The sequence below is a fragment of the Lissotriton vulgaris genome, chromosome 2_1, assembly GCF_964263255.1.
Source record: "Lissotriton vulgaris chromosome 2_1, aLisVul1.2, whole genome shotgun sequence".
NCBI lineage: Eukaryota > Metazoa > Chordata > Amphibia > Caudata > Salamandridae > Lissotriton > Lissotriton vulgaris.
This window is the reverse complement of record NC_141687.1, coordinates 543,395,620-543,415,353: the sequence shown is the minus strand read 5'-3', so window position 1 is coordinate 543,415,353 and position 19,734 is coordinate 543,395,620. Positions and strand designations below refer to the sequence as shown.

The following is a 19,734-nucleotide window of genomic DNA, read 5'->3' as shown; positions in this document are numbered from 1 at the left end:
CCCCTACACTGTGAGTGGACGCATTCTACCCACCAATTAACCAACTTGTGCCCTGCTTAAAAGGATGGTATACATGCAAAATGATTCCCAAATTTTTATATCTGGCTTAGTCACCATGCTGATTTATGCATTGAGACATACTGAGCAACCTTTTGTTAGACCACGTCTTGTATTAATTAGTACCAGCTCAACCTGTTACGCAATGTTTGTGACTACTACAATGTATACCTTACGCCAAAGCTCTTGGATTAATTAAATATACCCACCGCTTTGAAAAATTGTATGCCTTATATAATAAGCGCTCTAGCACCTTTGGGCAACGTCCGCGCTGTATAAAAATGCATACATTATAGATTGCGTTTTTCGTCAGCAAGTTGTTCTGGAATATCATTCACAGTCAACCTTTAAACATTGCATCACTATTACATAATACGTTGCCTCCCAACTTTAAAGTAAAAGACTAAAAATACTTGGAGGCAAGCAAACACATTTTTCCCACGCGCTGCGGCTGACCGGAAAAAAATAAAAGGCGTGGCCAACCCTGCCTGACTCTGGACTGGCAGAGGGCTGCCATTTTATAACCTGCGACATCGTTTTCTGAAACGAAGCGCGCTCCTTTTAGGAGTGTGTGCACGCGCTCCGTGAACGCGCATTGCAGCACGTGCCCTCGTGCAGCCCAATAACGGTAATCGGTGATAAATTTCGAGGGGGGTGTATGAAAGCGCGTGCACGAGGGTGCGGGGGATCGAGGGAAACGGCGCGGCCGCAGGAGTCGGACTGTCGCTAAGCAGTAACCTTTTTATAAAACACTCCACAATCACCAAGTTCACATCCCACCCGGTATCAACAGGCGCAATGTCTGAAGAGAAACCGAAGGTGAGCTTATACTTTCGTGCTCTAAAGGTCATCATACATCGAATAAGCGCCCTAGTCCGCCAAGGTTGGTGACGCATTTTGTTCTTGTCCTAGGTACAGTTAACGTTTTTACAATACTCTTGAGCACGAGCGGACCAAGGTGCCGTCTGCGGGGAGGAGGCGGGGGGCTAAATTCGATCCTTACACTCGCGCGGGAACATGGGGGCGGTGCTGAAGGGCAGCAGAGGTGTCACAGTTGCGCGCATTCTCCTTAGGCCGCGCGCGCTGAATCCGACATAGTACCCAGGAGGTTGTCTCCTGTGGGCTTCCGTCAGCGTGTTGTACTGCCCGCCTACTCCCCTCCCTTCCTGCGCGCCTTTTCCCTGTCTGCCCCGGCGATGCGCGAGGAGGAAACCATGCAGGTGAGCGCAACTTTGATCTGCGGATACAGTGGCGCAAGTGATTTGGAACTTTTAGTTTGGTACAGTGCCTTGGTTGGTGGAGGGAAATAATCTAACGTGCAGTGTACTTCCGGGTGGAGCAAATGTTTATGATTTCCGCGAACTTCGCTCACTCACCCATCCATGTCTTTGTGTGAATTGTCCCATGTATACGCCTGCCGAGCCCACTTTTGATGTTTTGATCTTAGTTTTAGACCCAGTCCACTAACGGAGTTTCTTACCTGCAAGAAGCTTTCAAGCCGGAAAAGCAAAAAAAAATCAAACCATCACGCCCTGCACTCTGGTGTTTTCCTCTAAAACTCTTGTAACCCCGTTGATAGAGCAGTAGTATATGGAGGTGTAGGTAATTCTTTCTAGCAGTACAAGAGTATGGCGCAAACTTTGGCAAGTGGTAGATGAGTGCAACTTCATATACCTGAGTAATGCTAGCATAAGCAATGTTCAGGTATTATTATATTTGCTTCTTTCACTTGGCCGAGGTAAAAACGTAAAGCATTGAAATGAACATTACCGATGTGTATCTTTTTCTTAACACAAACAGGTAGATATACTGTTAAGTGAGGCACATGCATCAGCTGTGTGTAGTGCAGCCTGTCTATCCCCACTCTTTGTGCTTTTCCTTCTCTCTGTTCGCTTTTCTTGCTCTTTACTCTCCTTGCTCACACTCCTTTCTGTCCTCCTTTCTCATCCATCTTACTTTCATAATAGGCTCTCGTACACTCTTCTGTCGGCTTTACCCCCATTGCTTTTTCTTCTCTTCCTTTCATTCTCTTTTCACCTGTCATTTCCCTATTTGGTTTACTCTCCTTAGTAGCGTTTTCAAATACCTGTTCAACCTTCTCTCTCCCTTCTGTGCTCTCCTTTCGCTGGTTACTTTGGTTTCTCTACATCCTTTCTGTGCCTTTTGATTTGCCTTTCTCATCCCTTCATCCTCACTCCTCCATTTTATTTCTCACTAGTGAAAGCTTTTGCAACTATAATTCTGGACCGTACTGGTAGATTGCTTCTTGCACCACCTCAAAAACTGGTGAAGCACACGTAAATAAAAAACACAGCAGACCACTGAATGGAGCACAGAGCTCTGCAGTTCACAAAAATTGAAACCCACCCACACTGAGAGGCCTTCCTGTCTCCCAATAGACCACAAATGAAAGCCCTAGTAGCCCTTTTTGGATACAATATTGCCTCAGCACCAAGAAACAAACAGATTTCTTTACGGAGAGTACATTGCATTACCTCCTCGCCACAGTATTCACATATGAGCCTCTGGCTCCACACAGAACTCCAAGCATAAAAAACAGCGCTCTAGTCTCCCTCTCCCTCCTCCAAGGTGGCCCCCAGTAGCTCCAGCCAATCCCATGAAGGGATATAGAAACACCAACACAACCTGTTCTTTTTTTTTTTTCTGCACTTCTCCAAGTGCTGTGTTCCCTGCTGGTCAGGTGAGTGGGGCTGGGGTCCTGCTTGAGCAGTCCCCTTATGTCCTAGGGTATCTAGCTTGGGGGGGAAGTAGTTTTGTGTATTCTGGATTTTCTGAATGATGGATTTGTGTTGGGCTTGGCCATTTCGACTCTTCGGGCTCAATGGGCCGCCATTCGGGCATTTCATGTCCTCCCTTTGGTTTCGATTTCTCCATTGGTTGATAGACTTTTTAAGTCTCTTTCTTTCCAACGCCCCCGTCCTTTCATGTGTTCTCCTCCTTGGGACCTTCCTTTGGTTTTGCGTTCCTTGCAGTTGGCTCCTTTCGAGTCGGTGGACTTGAAGTTTTTAACACTCACGGTGGTGTTCCTTGTGGCGATTGCTTCTGCCAGGCGTATGGGTGAGTTGGGTGCTTTCCTTCGTTCTTCCCCATTTTTGTTGGTTTTGTCAGACCGTGTGGTCTTGCGCCCTCATCCTACGTTTGTTCCTAAGGTGGATTCTTATTTTCACCGGTCTGCTGAGGTAGTTCTTCCGGTTCTTAGTCCTGATCCTTCCTCGGATGAGGAATCCATTTTGCACCTCTTGGATGTTCTTCGTGCCTTATTGATTTGTCACGCACGTCTTCCTTTTGTAAGGTGGACAACTTGTTTGTCAATTTTGGTTTGTCGCGTCAGGGCCTGAAACCCTCCCTCTCCACGATCAGTCGTTGGATTAAGTAGGCCATTATGTTGGCTTATGCTTCGGTTTCTGAGGTCCCCTCCCTTCGTGTTCAGGGTCGTTCCACCCGAGCTGTTGCTGTGTCATGGGCTTCTTTCAAAGGGGTGTCCATGGAGGATGTTTGTAGGGCTGCTATGTGGTCTTCCCCCCCATACCTTCATGTCCCATTACCGCCTCCAGATTGGAAGTGGGGGTTCTGTTTCGTTTGCCTCTTCTGTTTTATCTGCGGGGGTACCTTGAGAGGTTGTCCTTTTGGTTGCTATGCCTCTGTTTATTAAACTATGTTATTCGCTGCACTGATGGTGTGGTCTGTTTTCCTTACATGAAGCTGATTGCTTTGGTATCGCCTCATATGTGAATACTGTGGCGAAGAAGACGGACGAGGAGGTAATGCCCTGGTTACTTACCGGTAATCTTCATTACTCAGAGTCCTTGTCTTCCTCGCCACAGTATAGTTTCCCTTCCGGCCCTGGTGGTGGCTTCATGTCTGCGGCTTGGTTCTTCAGGTCGTGTTGGTGTTTCTATATCCCTTTATGGGATTGGCTGGAGCCACTGGGGGCCATCTTGGAGGAGGGAGAGGGAGACTAGAGCGTGGTTTTTTTTATGCTTGGAGTTCTGTGTGGAGCCAGAGGCTCATATGTGAATACTGTGGCGAGGAAGATAAGGCCTCGGAATAATGAATATTACCGGTAAGTAACCGGGGCATTATTGTCTTTAACAAGGGATGCTCTATCTATAACCAAGTTTGGGCTGTGTGGGGGTGTAGGTAATTGTAAGAGATTACACTGGCCACTTGGCTTTTACTTTCTCCTTGTGGTGTATTATATTTGGATTTGTATAGAGCTTACTAATCCGCTCAAAAGAAGGAACAATTGAAAGTTTTACGTCAAGTCAGTTAGTTGTATGTGTAGTTTTACAATATGGTGGGAGGAGAACATTTGGGGTAACGTGCAATCTTAGGGTGTACAACTGTAGAAGGAAATTCATATCTCCAGTATAACACCCCAATATGGAATTACTATTGGCTGGGAGTTAAAAGAACATTAACATCCAAGTATTACAAAATCAAAATGTTCTTTCAGAATACGTTAGGTACTTCAAAGTTATCATTAGACTGGCATTATTATATAATTCTCACAATAAATTATTCAATTATTATAAAAGTTTAAAAACATCAAAACAAATCATTTAGATTGCAAACCAGATAACGTGTTTTGTTATGTTCTGCTGCTTCTTCAAGACTATATTCCAATTTCTCACCCAACTCTGTTCTGAAATCTCAAGTAAGTATTCTCCGAACACCCCTTTCTAGGATTGCTTCCTGGACCTCAACATCTTCCTTGTGGCAACCATAATCCTCTTATTTACTGTGTACTTGATTTATTACATATCAAGAATTTCCTGTTCCAGCTGCCTAATTTAGCCTCAACTACTTGTGAATACACACAGCATACTAATAGTGATGCTTCACTGCATACTGACCCTATCTGATTGTTAGATAGGACCAGATCAATATCTCAGCATTCTGTCTGTGACATATCCTCTATTGCGCCTGCATCCAGCTCAAACTTGCAAATTTGGTCTGGTTTTGTAATGCTTTGATGTCAATGTTTTTATGATTTACCCATTGGAGCGTTACTAATGAAATACTACATTATGGCAGGCCGTTTATTTAGGGAATCGCAGTCAGGAGAGTTTGAGTCGGAGCAGGGCCAAGGATCGCGGCTCGCGCAGGTAAGAGTGGTGGGATATGGTGGGTGGGGCGGGGGCTTGACAGACCATGACAAGGGGAAATGACTTAATTTTCCCTCCTCGTAGTCTGTTGAGTCCCCGCCTCACCACTCTTACCTGCACGGGCCGCTCCTGCCAAGGTTTTTTATGTGGTACATACCTTTTTGAGCTTATTAAAGAAACCCCAGTTTGGAAAGATGTAGAAGGAAACTGGTAAGAAAATAACTCTGCATGTGAGCTAGTATTTCAGTATCTTTGATACACTAGCATTAGTCAAGCTGTCTTTTTGCCACATCTATTGATTTCGTTTGGGACAATAATGTCCCTTGCATGGTATATTGAAGTGTATCTGTGCCCTAGTATTATCTCTCTTAGTGTGTGCACAGAAGCCTAGACCGGTCCCTGACCATGCTAGGTCCAGGACCTATCCTGTGACCTAGCGGGGCACACCAGGCATTCCCCCAGAGTGGACAGAGGACTACTGTCCCAGTCTTGGGTTTAGCCTATTAGGCAGCGGTGGAAGCATACATTGTTTTGGGATCTCGTATAGTTGACCAGGCCTTATTTTATTTGCGTCAGTAGGAGAGTGGCGTACTGGCCCGTTTGGGTAAAGTTCCACTATTCTATGGAAACCCAGAACTGCACGCTTACCTCCTGTGTGAATGTGGACTGCATGTGTGGGTACAAGTGTAGCACATTTGTGGTCATAGGACTGTGTTAGTGAGACCAGATTACTGAAACAATGGGATCTATTTTGCATGCCCCAGGTTGTAGCATGGCACAAGATGGAGGGAGAAAACACATATATATCTTAGTACATTGACCCTATTTACTCTTCAAGGCACAGAGACATGGTGATTTGCACAAAGACATTTCCTTTGTAATGAATTGTTTGAAACACATTTTTTTTGTGAGAAACGTAATTTATAATTTAGACGAAACGCGGTTATATACAGAGATCCTGTGCAGGTTAGTCTTACCATCGCTAGGTCTTAGTGGCATGTTTTAAATGACTTCCTTTTTGTGTTTCAGGAAGGAGTGAAAACTGAGAATGACCACATTAACCTTAAGGTAGCAGGCCAGGATGGATCAGTGGTCCAGTTTAAAATTAAGCGCTACACACCTCTAAATAAACTAATGAAAGCCTACTGTGATCGACAGGTAATATTCAACACGGAGTTCGCTGTTACTTTGATGAAGAGATATTTTAACCCAAAGTTGTTTTTTTAACAGAAACCTCATGCAGTGTTGTTTGGGCTGCAAGGGTGGTGCTGTGTGTATTCATTCATTTTCACTTGAAGGTATGTGCCTTTCATCTTAGACTTGGTTCGGAGGGAGAAACCAATGTAGCAAATATAATATTTATTGTCTACAGCTAATCTTCAGATAGTCACTGTAAGGTTAGTAGTATGTTTTTGCCTTTGCTTATGAGCGCATTTTGTAAAACGTTAATTTCATTGGAATTGCATTCTCCTTTATTGAATGTTTTGGGCCTTCACATGTTTATATGCATTTTCTAGTTTGTTTAAATTTGAAGTAAGAGCTTTCATTAGGACTTTGAGCTGGAACGGCTTTACTAAGTCCCTTACCCCAAACAGATGCAGTTGGCAGTTTAAATCTAAATTTGGTATCTGGACGTTTTCCAGGCCTGCCTTAAAGAATTCTCCACCATTATTACAAGAAATGGAGGTGCTTCTGAAGGGGGAGAGGCCACACATGGTTGCAAGGCTTCCCCCTGAGCATAGCCAGAGTTCCCCTCTGACCCTCTCCCAAAACGCAGATGTCCTGGTTGCACACCCTGTGATTAACAATAGAAGTGCTGAGCTTTTGTTGGACCTCGCCTCGTGGCGTGGTTCCCCCCGATCCTCAGCACCCTGTGCGCGCAGCCCTGCACCCCGAGAACTACTGGTCGACCTGTCCCCGGTCTGCCCAGAGCCCTACACCACGCTCCCCGCATGCCCTAACACAGTGCCTGTGGCCCCGTTCCTGCATCCCTACACATGGCCACCAGACACCATTATTGCCACACCGGCCGCCATCTTTCCTTTTCCTGCCATCCCTGGCTCTGCCACCCTTAGCTGGCCCCGGAGAAGCTTAGGCGGCAGGCGTGCCTGACCCGGCTGGGGGGGTAGAGGACCCTCCAAGTACCCCGGACCAAAGACTTCAATGGTACCTCCGGCCTCCTCCTGAGAGACTGGTTTCACTCACACCTCTAGCCTGCCCTTGGGGGCTGGTTTCGATCACACATTTGGCCTCCCCAAGAGCTGGCTCCAGACCTGGATGGGCATTTGGGAATCCCCGGACGCATCTTCCAAAGCATCAAAGAACCAGCCGACGGGACACTCTGCCGACCCGCCCCTGAACCACGAGATCTCCTCCTGCGAGGGTCCGGACATCAAAAGGCCCCTGGAGTACATGAAGGCCCGTTTCAGAACTAGCGGGCAGTTGTATCCTGGACAAGAAAGCCCTGCTGATCTGATCGCGGCTGACCTTGAGGAGAGACCGAACGTTGCCAACTACGAACACTGCTGATGCTGACTCGGCTCACCCTTGGAAAGAAGGAACTAAGACCACGGAGCCCTGCTGACCTTGTCGTGGCTCATCCTTGAAACTCTAAAGGACTACGCTGAACACCCTGAGCCCTGCTGACGCTGTCGCGGCTCCTCACGAACTGACAGTGCCTCTGTACACTCCGAATCCAGCCCTGCTGACCTTGTCGCGGCTTGAGGAGTCCTCTGGTCCGGCTGGACCATCGACGCTACCAACGACCTAGCTCGACCCAAAGTGAGTAGGGTAGTCAGTACCACCTCCAACTTACGTATTCCCCCGGCCCGAGGATTGAGGGCTGTGCGCAGGATACGTGACGTACTGACCTACGAGTGAGACTGTCCCGCTTCCCGATTCCTTTCAACCAAGACTTTATGATCCGTCGAATATTGTAAATATTGATGACCGTTTAACTGTGACAAAGAACGTGCTTACTCAAGATCCACGGTGTGGTGTCTGTTCATAAGTGTGGTGTGCGCTCAGTGTGTACGATCAGCAGTCCTCCCCGGCGGGGACCGCACCATAAGACTTGGCAGTATTTGTGGGAGAGGAGAATCCGGGGTGGTCAGGAGAGTACATCCTGTTCCCTGGGATCGGTACTTCTAACCGCTTTCAACACAGGAACTGGGAACCCATTTTGGTTCATTATCAGGGGTGGACAATTTACCATAGCCGTTGTGAATCTCAAGTCCAAATCTCTTGGAGCTTTTTCTCTGTAATTTAGGAAGCTTGTTTTGTACGGTTGTGATATTTTTTCATGATATAAAGAAACCAAAGCGTTTTGTGATTTATTTGGAAGGCAAGTTCTTCATACAATTAAATGTAGAGCATAGGAGGTAAACACTCTAGTTTGTGTATGGGCCTTATTTTACATCCGGAGCCTGATAACTCACACCAGGACTCCAAATGTGTCAAATTGGCTGGATTTTTTCCAGCCCACATTCGCAACATTTCATAAGTCATCACATTTTATCAGCATTCAGGCTACATTCTGTGGCATAATCGCTTAGCTTGTGCAAACACCAGCACGCCACAATGCTACATTACCCTATACTCTTACACACAGAGCACACCTGCTGCATCACACCACTACACATGCCTCTAAGCATATAATGCAAGTGAGATCTTAATTTAGCATGATGGCTGATTACTACTTTGTTTGGCTTGAGGTTACTCTGTGTACAACATTGTTTCCAGGGGGAAATGAGTTTGGTTTGACACGGTGACACAAAACCAGCTTGTTTTCCGAGTTTTACATCGTTAGACTAGCATGTTTAACAATATTGATATAATTTAACATACTTAAAGTGAACAACAACATAGAGAAGGGGGCAGTAGTATAAGTGGACCTGAATGTGAAGCTGTTTTTTCCTCCTATTAAACTTTTAACTGAGAGCTCACCATGGAAACAATACTTTATCCTGTACATGGAACTTCAATAATGTTGTTTGACTGTACCCTAAAATGATCTTGATCTAAAGGCTGGCCAAGTATGCCAGTAGAATTTTTTTCTTTTCTGGTAGCATTCACAACAGTGTTCTTGTTGCCATTCTCGTTTTCGTTACTGAATTTGCACAATAATCTAGTAAAAAGGGATTTTATATAATATCACCACTCTCTTGATACTTGGGAATTATTGCTTGTAGTAAACCTTCTGAGATCTAGGGCCCTTGATATGATAACTAGCTGTGACCTTGTTAAACCAGTTATACCTTTTTATGTGCAGCCAATTTTATGGGCTAAAGCTCCATTCTAAATTGTGCCTTCAAGACACCATTGTCCAATTCACAAAATAGTCTGTGTATAGTTATATCTACCTGTCTTTGAGTACAGTTTAAATTGTCCATTAATTTGCTTGAGCCATGAACACACTCTACTTGGGCTGGATCTTCCAGTTCTGTAAAGAAACATTGTCAATAGTAGGGTAAGTTTTCTCTCTTTGTTCCTTTAATAAAAACACGTTTCATTTGGATACTGCTAAAGAATAAAATAACCATTCTGGTAATCCTCTATAAAATTAAAAGACAAATTAAGCAGTGCCACTATGCCTAGTGCTTCCCATACACCACTCGAGTTTCACAAAGTGTTACTGTCTAAGCTTTGCCAATAGTAGTAAGTCAGTTGATTTTAATCTTCCCTAGCTGTAAGGAGGCTCTCAATACAGTTACATTTTTTTGCCATATTTTTCTCTGAAAATTTTAAGCTGCTCTATTTGTTCATTTATTTATTTTTGTGGCGTCACATATCCTAGAGCATCCTCATAGCAAATCATTTATGAAGGTTTGATCTATTTTCCTCTGCTGTGTATGGAGGGCTGCTCATCACCTGCTTCCCGACTTACTATGAGCCTGATGTCTTTAACAGAAACTTCTCCTTTAGTGGGAAGTCTAAACAGTCCAAATGTTCCGTGGTCTGATTTCGGTAGATTGTGGAAGTCAGTAAATAACTTCTATTGATTATCGCGCACTCTGTATTACTCTTAAATTACTCAAGTTTAAAACACATGCGTGAGTCTATGGGTGTGTATGTTGCCTGACCTACACATACTTAACTTACAATACTGCCAAGATATTGATACTTTGGACCCCAAGAGCACTGCGAAAGAATATATCAAACAATAAAAAAAATTCATAGCTTTCACTAAATATATGGAACTGTATCCTCTTTATATCTTAAACCATGAAAACGCGTTATTCTTTTCTAATACAAAGACCACTCCTGTAGACTACAGCATTTCTGTTAATATCATTCTAATTACTGGGAATATATCAATACTTCATAGAATCAAACATCAATTCCGGTGATTACAATCTTTTTAAAAGATGGCCAGTGCATTTCGGGATGCGCTCCCTTCTGTAGGGGCTGATGATTGTAACAAATAAAAACAGACATAAACAAACAAAATGACAAGTAGGTCCAGTGCCTACTTAACAAACCACTATTAGATGTTAATATTGCTCCCATGGTGTTAATTGTTATGAAAAGAAAGAGTTGTTGTAGAAAATAGAAATAGGGGGTAACCATGCAAACAGTGTGATTCAAGAATGAGTGTCCATGCTACAAATAAACAAAAGACTCAAGAATGTTTGTATTCCTCAGGAAGAGAGTTTCCAAAGAAACAAATACCTACCTTTAAAGCTAAACCTTGGTCTGTGTACAAAGAAAAAGATGTGCATTTAAAAACAACCCTGTTTTCATGTTGCAGTATCTCTTACACAGAGATAGACACAAAGCACACAATACTTTAGTAAAGAAATCACAGTAAATAGCACTAATATACAGTGGGCCCCAAGCGGATCGAAATCCTATACTAAAAGGTATACAAACCACAACATGAGTCAGGACAATGTCGAGAAGGTGTAGAATTGCTGAGGACCCACAGAACCACCGAAGGTAAGGATGGGGACCCCACGAGAGCGTGTGCAGTGTAATAACACGACTGCGTGCTCTGTACGAGTCTATATGCAAGTCGCGGTTGGAATTTTAAAGATTAGGGGCCCTTCCCAGTGGACTCTGAAGAAACACAGTGGAAGACAGAAGGTTGGAGAGCCACCCCACCTGTGGATACCGTAGTACCCGTTACCTATCCAAGGGGAGCAGGGTTTATAGTTGTGAAGTGGCGTCTGAAACCGCTGTTCAACCCAGTGAAGGCTGCTAGAAGAGGAGAAAGTGTCTGTTGGAATCCAAATGTGTATTCTGGAAGAAGAATACATGAAAGCAGAGGGGACCGTGTCTGTCACACAGGAGTGACCAGGAGACTTGGAAGACGGATGCCCTCTGATGTCTGGTGCTTTGGATAAGATGACAGTGACCTTGACTCTGCAGCTGCGAGGACCAGGTTAAGCTGAGGATGACCAGGGCCCGGATAGCAGCTGTCTACGAAGAATGTCGAGCGCTGAGGGGTCAGTGTCCAGCGGGAGCACCAACAAGCCTGGGCAACAGCAACCCACACAAGTCCAGAAGGTGCGCAGTTGGGGCCAGCAAGGTCCCGGAGACTCACCACAAGCAGGGGAGTCAGAAGTCCCCAAGCAATCGGGGGAGCCCATGGAAAACGAAGATGACCCACAAGCCGGAGAGACAGGGATCGCGAGAAGACCTCGAGCAGCTCATTAAAAGGAGCAGGCCACGAGGCGGTGTGGCTGAAGATCTTGGTGCAAGAAGTTGCTGGAGGTTGGGAGTACTTGGAGCCCTATGCACTTGTTGCAGAGTTGTCAACTAGCATATGCACTTGCAAAAGTACGCAGTGCACAGGGGTTCAATTGAATGCAACCCCCACAACGAATTCTGACCTCAGACTTGGTGAGAGGGCAGCTCAGGCCTCCAGAGACACCTGTGTTGTTGATCCCTTCAGAGTCTGCAGGATCTCTGGCTCAGCGGGACCGGTCTGTAGTGTTGCGGTGCCTGCGAATGCAGGAAAGTGACTCCTTCACTTCAAGGAAGATTATCCTCAAGTGTCTTCGATACTCCACAGGTCCTGCACGGATCCTATATGGTGCACAGGCACAGACGATGCAGCAGACTGAAAGGCAGACTAAGTCAGGCCCCAACAAAGTGCAGAGTGCCCAGTTTTAGTTCTGAATCTTGCCCACAACGAATCCAGGGACCTGCACCCAGGTAAGCCCTTAGGTCTTAGGTGGAGTGAAAGGGCATTCCAGGCTTCGGCCGCGAGGAAGGAGGAGCGGCCCCCTGATCTGGTCTTTCTGGTGCAGGGGGCCTTCGTGTAGGAGAGCTGGACTGATCGTAGGGTTTTTTGGGGTGTGTGCAATTCGAGTGGGCTGTTCATTTATGCTTCTCTGGTGCTGTGGAGGGCCTTGTGTGCGTGGGTAAGTATCTTGAAAGTGATTATCCCCTCAACGGAGAGCCAGTGAAGTGTGCTCAGGTGCTGGGAGATGTAGCAGTGTTTTGGCAGGTTGAGGAATAGTCTTGCGGCGGCGTTCTGGGTGTTCTGTAGCTTGCGGGTGAAGTTTTTGTTTATTCTGGCATAGAGTGCATTGCCGTAGTAGAGTCTGCTGATGACCAGGGCGTGAGTGGCGGTCTTTCTATGTTCGAGGGGGATCCATTTGAAGGTCTTAGGAAAGAAGCAAAGGGTGTGGAAGCAGGAGGACGAGACTGAGTTGATCTGGTTGTCCATTTTGAGCTCAGAATCGAGGATGATTCTCAGGTTGCATGCGTGGTCCGTGGGGATTGGCAGGTTTCAGAGGGCGGGGGGGCCACCAGGTGTCGCATCAGGATTTGCGCCCATGATGAGAACTTCTGTTTTGTTGGAGTTTAGTTGTAGGCAGCTGTTTTTTTTTATCCATTTGGCGACGGCTTCCATGCCTTCTCGAAAGTTGTCTGACAGTGTTGGGTTTGTTGGACAGGGAGAGGATGTACTAGGGACTGACAAGGGTACCCCAGTCTCCAATTGGGGTGTCCCTAAATACATAACACCACAGTTTAAGGAGAAAGCAGATTGACTGGTGTCCTGATTAGCAGGATCCAGGTCAGACTAGTCAAAAACAGTATCACATCGGCAGAAAGTGGGATCCTACTTTTCTACACTCCTTTTAAATACTTGTTCACTCAGTGCTGTTTGAATAATAAAAAAAACAACCCAATTAAAACTTTACACCATGCTCTGGTTATGCTGTATTTCACAAAAGCTACAAGACCACTGTAGCCTACCTGTTTAAAAATACTGTTTCAACCAAATTCTAGTACCTACCCTATTCGCAGCTCTTTTAGCTACCGCACCGTCCGTTTTACTCCACCTAATCCTTGAACAACCAAATAGAAACCCTCCATGAGCATAAAACCATCTAGAAAAAGAGACTGTAAATTCTATTCGTCTAACAAGAACTGATTAAGTACCTCTAGTCGCGTAGTGTGCACCCGGAAACCAAAAATGCTCTCAAGCCCTGGAATCGAGCTGCGTCTCTATTTCAATTGATGTGGCAGAGGCATGAAAACAGTTACGTGAACAGGCTATACCCTCCATGTCTGCCATCTTAAAACAGACTATTTTGTTTGATATAATCTTTCGCAGTGCTCTCAGGGCCCAAAGTATCAATATCTTTGGCGGTATTGTAAAATTAGTCCGTAAATGCCATAATGCGGACTCAAAAGACAGGACATGGTTTCTTTTTCAATGAAATTGGAAAAGGTAAAGCACATTCCTTCATACTCTTTCCACAATAAAAGGGCCTGTGAATACAATCGATTTTACTACATGTGCATTAGTGTCAAATACCCTGCTTCGACCAGTAGAAGAAATTGCTTTAGTAAGTCCCTTGTTTTATGACTTTTCAGTTACATCTATTTTTAGCATATTTTATAGTTGGAAGTTTATTCTGGTACAAGTTTATTTCAGCTTGCTGTCTTGAACAAAAACATAGAGAGAAGACTGATTTAATTGTTTTGTGCAAGAAGAAAGTTACGAGCACAGTTGTGAGATACAACCTTGGAAAACTAGTGATTAGTTTCAAGGTTTGCAACGTTTTTGTGCCATAGTAAATGTTTGTAAGTCCGCTGCTACATTTGTTTACATTATTCACATTTAATGTGTCTTTTCAGGGCTTGTCAATGAGGCAGATTAGATTCCGATTTGATGGTCAGCCGATTAATGAAACCGATACGCCTGCACAGGTACAAAGACACTTTAAAAAGACCAAGATTTGTGTTTTCTTTGCTGTTTTTTTAGTTAAAATATTTCTCAGTTCTAGTGGTGCTACTATGTATACCATTTCGCATTTATTTACTTCACAACCTTCTGCCTTGATCGTTTGATGTTGTAGTATCCCATAGCCCCTTTTCCAACCACCCCGTTGTTCTCTAAAGTGTAAGATTCGCAAGTGTGATGAATGTTTAATAGATAAAGTAGTACATGTTGTGCTTGGCATCTAACGACGATAATCTAATATTTAAATTTTCCACTCATTTATTCGCTGTAGTTTAACTGGGATCAGCCTTTACAATGCTGGGACGTAATTTATTTTTACCACTCAACTGGTATTTTTTTCTTCTATGTTACAGCTGGAAATGGAAGATGAAGATACTATTGATGTTTTTCAACAGCAGACTGGTGGACTTTGTTAATCATTTCGTCTTTAAGAGTGGACTCAACTTTATCTATTGCGCACTTACTCATCTGTCCAAGATTTTGCTATTAAATAGTAAAACAAAAATGCTGATCATACAGAATATTTCTGAAACTTTAGAGGACTATACCAAAATGTTTGATCACATTCGCATACAGTTTTCATTTGCACATTGTAGGGATTAGTTGACACCTAAACCATACCATTTGGAATTCTTTTCTATTGCCAAAACAAAGGTTATTTCTCAGCCGTCATATATATTTTACCTTGTGGCCCAATTATCTCTGTTTTTTTTAACAGGCGCCCCTCCTCCCCTTTCCCCAACTCATCGAACTCCTTTCTGCACACTACTGCGTCTTCTAATAATGTCAATAACTACATATGTTCCTGCTGTAGTGGGTTTTAAGATCTTTCCACCAGTTCGGGAGGGAATGCCTGTGGAGTGGGCGTAATGCTTTTCGGTTTTAGTACCTGTTGTGAAAACGGTTTGATTATTGAAAATATGCTAAACTTGTAGGCTATGTTGACTATATGCAGATTACAATACTAAGAAAAGAAGTGTAAGTATTGCTGTACTTGAATGTGCTGTCACAATCTAGTAAAATAAAATGCAATGTACATTTTAAGTTAGTTTTTTTTTTTGTCTCCAGAGGTTTGTGTGTAAAATGTGATTTAGTCAGTTGTCTTCTTAAGGACATCCGGTTTGACATTCTTTGTGAGAACCAGTATGTGTATCACAGGTGACAGGAGCATCAGTGACTTATCAGTATTACTGTACTAAAGCTGCGTGAAATATCTTCATATTTAACTGCCTGGGCAAATGTGATAAATCTAAAATGGCGTCCTTTTATTCGATAACTTTTTAAGATTTTGCAATAGGCCGTGATTTAAAAACCATAAACGCCTATGTCGTACGGAGGGGTTACATCTGGAAAAGATGTTTTACAAGCTCTTCTCAATTATCTGTTTATATCATATTTTACTTTCTAGTCTTAGAAATGCGCTCATTAGCGTATAACTGATTGGGGTCCTTGGTAAGTAGCTTCTAAGCATGTCTTTTTTTTTTTTAAATGAGGAGACCTCTGGCATAGAGCACAATTGGGACAATTTCCAAAGAGTATGGCCTTAGCAGGGATTTGACTGGCGTTCCTTTATACATTCCATTAAAGCAACATAATCAGTTGATTGCCTTCAGTGCTTTCATTGCGAAGTTTAATTGTTGGGCAAACCGTTGAAAATATTCCCTTGAATTTTACTCTCGTCACAGTCTCCACCCACACATGGTGTGTTGCTTATAATAAACTAACACCTGTTTGTGTATTTTTTTAATTTATTTACTTCATGTTAGTAATTTCATTATGTTTTTGGGTCTCATTTGAAGTAGCAGACCTGTTTGGTTTTGATAAAAAAAATCACATAATAGTCTGCATATAAAGTTGACTAGTTGATCTAAAATTCTAGTGGTAAAACCTCTTCCTAAATCTCCACTGTATGCAGTAAGTTGGAAAGATAATTGTAGTTAAAAGTACGGGAGCCAGGGCAAACCCTTAATTAAACCTGTTGTATTGTCTTTGATAGCTCTCCTCAACCCACTTACCTGTATTTTAGCCCAATAATTAATGTCAAGGAGTTTCTCCAAGGACACTAGTGCAGCAGGAATGCCAAGAGAATACTTTTTTTTCATTGATTGCAACAATCCACCGAGTCGGATGCTGCATGAAGATCCACAAAAAGCACATACACGCTACTCTAGCAGACGTCTGCACCAAGTAGCTGAGGGAATAAAAACTTTGTATGTTCACACTCATTCTCTGCCTAAGTACTCTTGTCTTGAGACGAGATTTCCTCAAGAGACTGTCATATTCAGGCGGCTTCTTCATGAGCCCAATATACTGCTATTATTAATTCATTAAAATACCTATAGAGTTTTGGATAGTAAGCTTGTTATAAACGGTATCACTGGATGTGTGCACCAGGCAAATATCACCTATTTTGCGTTTTACAGTGTATAAACCATCAAGCTAAATATTCTATGCATCTTCTAGGAGATGTATGTCTAGGAACTTCTGAGAGATGCTACCATAGCCCAGTAAGCACACATGTCTTTAAAAATGATAACCACTCGCTTACATGCTTGTGGCTTGTTTTAACCGGTCTTATTTTCTTTTGATTTATTGTGGTTTAATAGGGAGAGACTCGTTTTTGTGCTCTGCCACTTTAGTAATATCATTGGCTCACTTGTAGGTTTGAAGCAATTTTCGGAGCAGTATGCAACTCTTCCTGGTTTGACCAAAGCATTTGCCTATATAAAAGTTGAATACATTACATTTTTTGTAACTGTATTTCAGGCGTATTATTATAGGAGGGACTTCTGGGTTAAATGCACTCAGTCGAAATCCTATTGTATGATTGTGTCCTTATGGTAAGTCATTTTCTTGTTTCTATACATTATTTAATTATGACTTTAGTCAAGGGGCATCCAGATTCCACCTATGAGTCAAGGGTGAAATAGCTGATGTCTACCCTTGGTAAAAACCATAAAGTCCTCGCCATTTGAAATGCCTAATAGAAACCAAAATAATTAATTGGGCAGTTCCTGCGAACTCTGTGGAAAGGGCACATTGCTGGAGATTCCTTAAGTAAGCAACCGTTTACAATTCTCAAACCCAATTGTATAAGCTGTTTTTTCGAAGAAATGCTACTTCTACAGTAGCCATGTATTACAACAGTAGCGACCAGCAGGGAGAAAAAAAGTATTCATGTAATACTGCTGCTCAATTACTAGAATGATTCTGCTATTGAAATCGCCTCTCTGAACAAGAGGACCTTCCCAGAAAAAAAAGACACAGTGGATCCAGTATTCGCCTGTAATTAATTTTGCAACTATAACATTGTCCGGGTTTGAAGTAAAATATTTATCACTCTTATATTAGTGTAATTTTCCTCAAATAAAACCTTGATAGCTAAATTGTGCACTGACTTTAAATCCATTAAACAGCAAGTTGCATTTTTTCAAATGAACAAATGTCACCAGCCTACCTCAGAGATATTTAGATGTGTGTTCAGTTTCTTAAGTTAAGACTGAAAGCCATTTACATGCTGGGGCTGGCAAGCCAGTCCTCGTGTACCATTAAAAAAACGCATAAGACTCTATCCCAGGTGTTGTTACAAGTGTAAACCGTGGATGAACCCAAAAATGTTCCTGGAAGGTACAAAGTCTTGCTCGGGGTTCCTCTTATTGTATGCATGATCTCTACCTTGCTTTTCAAGCACCTCAAAACAGTTACTTTGAACAACCCAAGAGAAACTTTTGTTCAAGCCTGGTCACACAGTGGATCTCTGTTATCTCAATAGTCATCAAGACCCACAGCTTGAAGTTCCTCTTCTGTAGATTACCTTGCTTTTTGAACTATTCCAGAATAAACGTATGTTTGCTTATGTTCTGTTGATGGATACTTTCAACAAACCCATTTGACTTATTGTCTTGTGAGGCTCATTTGGTGAATAACTGAAACAATGTGTAGTAAATAACTACAATTGAGCTGGCAAATTGCAGAAACTGACAGACTGACTTCTCCTATTTATATATCTTTAGTGGGCAATGCATTTTGCTACAACACCTAGATCCAGGTCTCGACCTCTTGGCCATTTGCTACATGTAAATCAGGACATCCTGTTGTAACTACGTTTGTAGCTAACATCTTTCCATGTTTTCTCATTTGATTAGAACACCATTTCCTTGGAGCACTTTGCTTTTCCAAAAGCAAACATATCCAGTGGATTGCGGAAACGGGCTCAGTAGCAGAGTTGATTTTCATGTAGCTTGGTATATGAAAATTATCTGTGTATTTCTCATTCCTTGTTTATTTTTTGTCTTCTGGATTGGGTTTTATTGCATTGTGTGGTGTGAGAATGTTAACTTCTATGTTGACATTTCTTCTCCCCAGAGTACTTGAACAGTAGTTCTGAAGTCGCAAATGGGAATGGCTGCTGGGTATAGGATATTTTTAAAAGGGGGGTCCCTTTGAGGAGTATGAGTCCATTACTTCCATCCAGAGGCCAGACCAAGAGAGCTTGAATACTAATCCTGATGTTGCTTTCTGAAAGAAATGGTTTCATTTTCTTTAGAAGATATAGCTGATACATGACCATCTTTGTTGTCTTTTTCAATGTTCTTTGAGGGTGAGGTTGGTGTCCAGGATGAATCAAAGTGGTTTGACATTTGGCAAAGGATGGGGTTTGAAGCAAACCAGGTTTATTGAGCCAGATTTGTACAATTTCTAGCTTGTTTATAGCAAATAACAGGAATTTTGACTTTGCTTTAGTTACGCTCCGGTAGCCATTGGACAGCCGGCCGGATGCTGTGCAGGCATTGTTTGAAGCAGTTGATGTCTGTAGTGAAGGAGACTTTCAAGTAAAGTTGTTTATTGTCTCCATATTGATTCATTTTGATTGTTATCTCCAAGGAGAGCCTCCTGGGGCTACACGTAGAGGTAGATGATGACTGGATAGTATGGCACTCTGGTGGACCCTGCAGATCACATTTTTGTATGTGGAGGGCCCGTGTGAACAAACTGGTGTCCATTGGAAAGGTAGGAGAGAGAACTAGTGAAGGACTTTTCCAGTGAATCAAGGTGTAGATAAGGGTGGAATGGTTGAGCCTTTCGAAGGCATCTGAAAGTTCCAGCAATATGGGGGGGACATTGGTCCTCTTTAATAACTGGTCAAGAGGGTATTGTCTACAATATGTAAGATAGCGGGTTCTTTGCTGCAGCCGTAGTTGTGCAGGATATGCTTAGTATTAATGTGATCTTGAGGTTGAGCGTATAATGCTTTTTTTCATATATATATATTCTTGAAGCTGAAGAGTATGAGTGCTGGGCTGGTATTTGTAGAGGTCACCCGGGTCTAGTAAGTTTCTTTAGGAG

General features: G+C 43.1%; 1 protein-coding gene across 2 annotated transcripts; it reads left to right on the top strand.

The window, feature by feature from the left end:
• Window positions 1-553: 553 nt before the first annotated feature.
• Window positions 554-15,432, top strand: SUMO3 (small ubiquitin like modifier 3). 2 transcript variants are annotated; one of them, XM_086955514.1, is made up of 4 exons: window positions 554-876; window positions 6,216-6,344; window positions 14,283-14,354; window positions 14,742-15,432. In XM_086955514.1, exons 1-4 carry the CDS (start codon window positions 856-858, stop codon window positions 14,802-14,804), a joined length of 285 nt encoding a protein of 94 aa, XP_086811640.1. In that variant the 5' UTR covers window positions 554-855; the 3' UTR covers window positions 14,805-15,432. The 2 variants fall into 2 exon arrangements, with proteins under 2 accessions (XP_086811640.1, XP_086811639.1); XM_086955513.1 differs by lacking the exon at window positions 554-876 and adding an exon at window positions 1,075-1,277.
• Window positions 15,433-19,734: the final 4,302 nt, after the last annotated feature.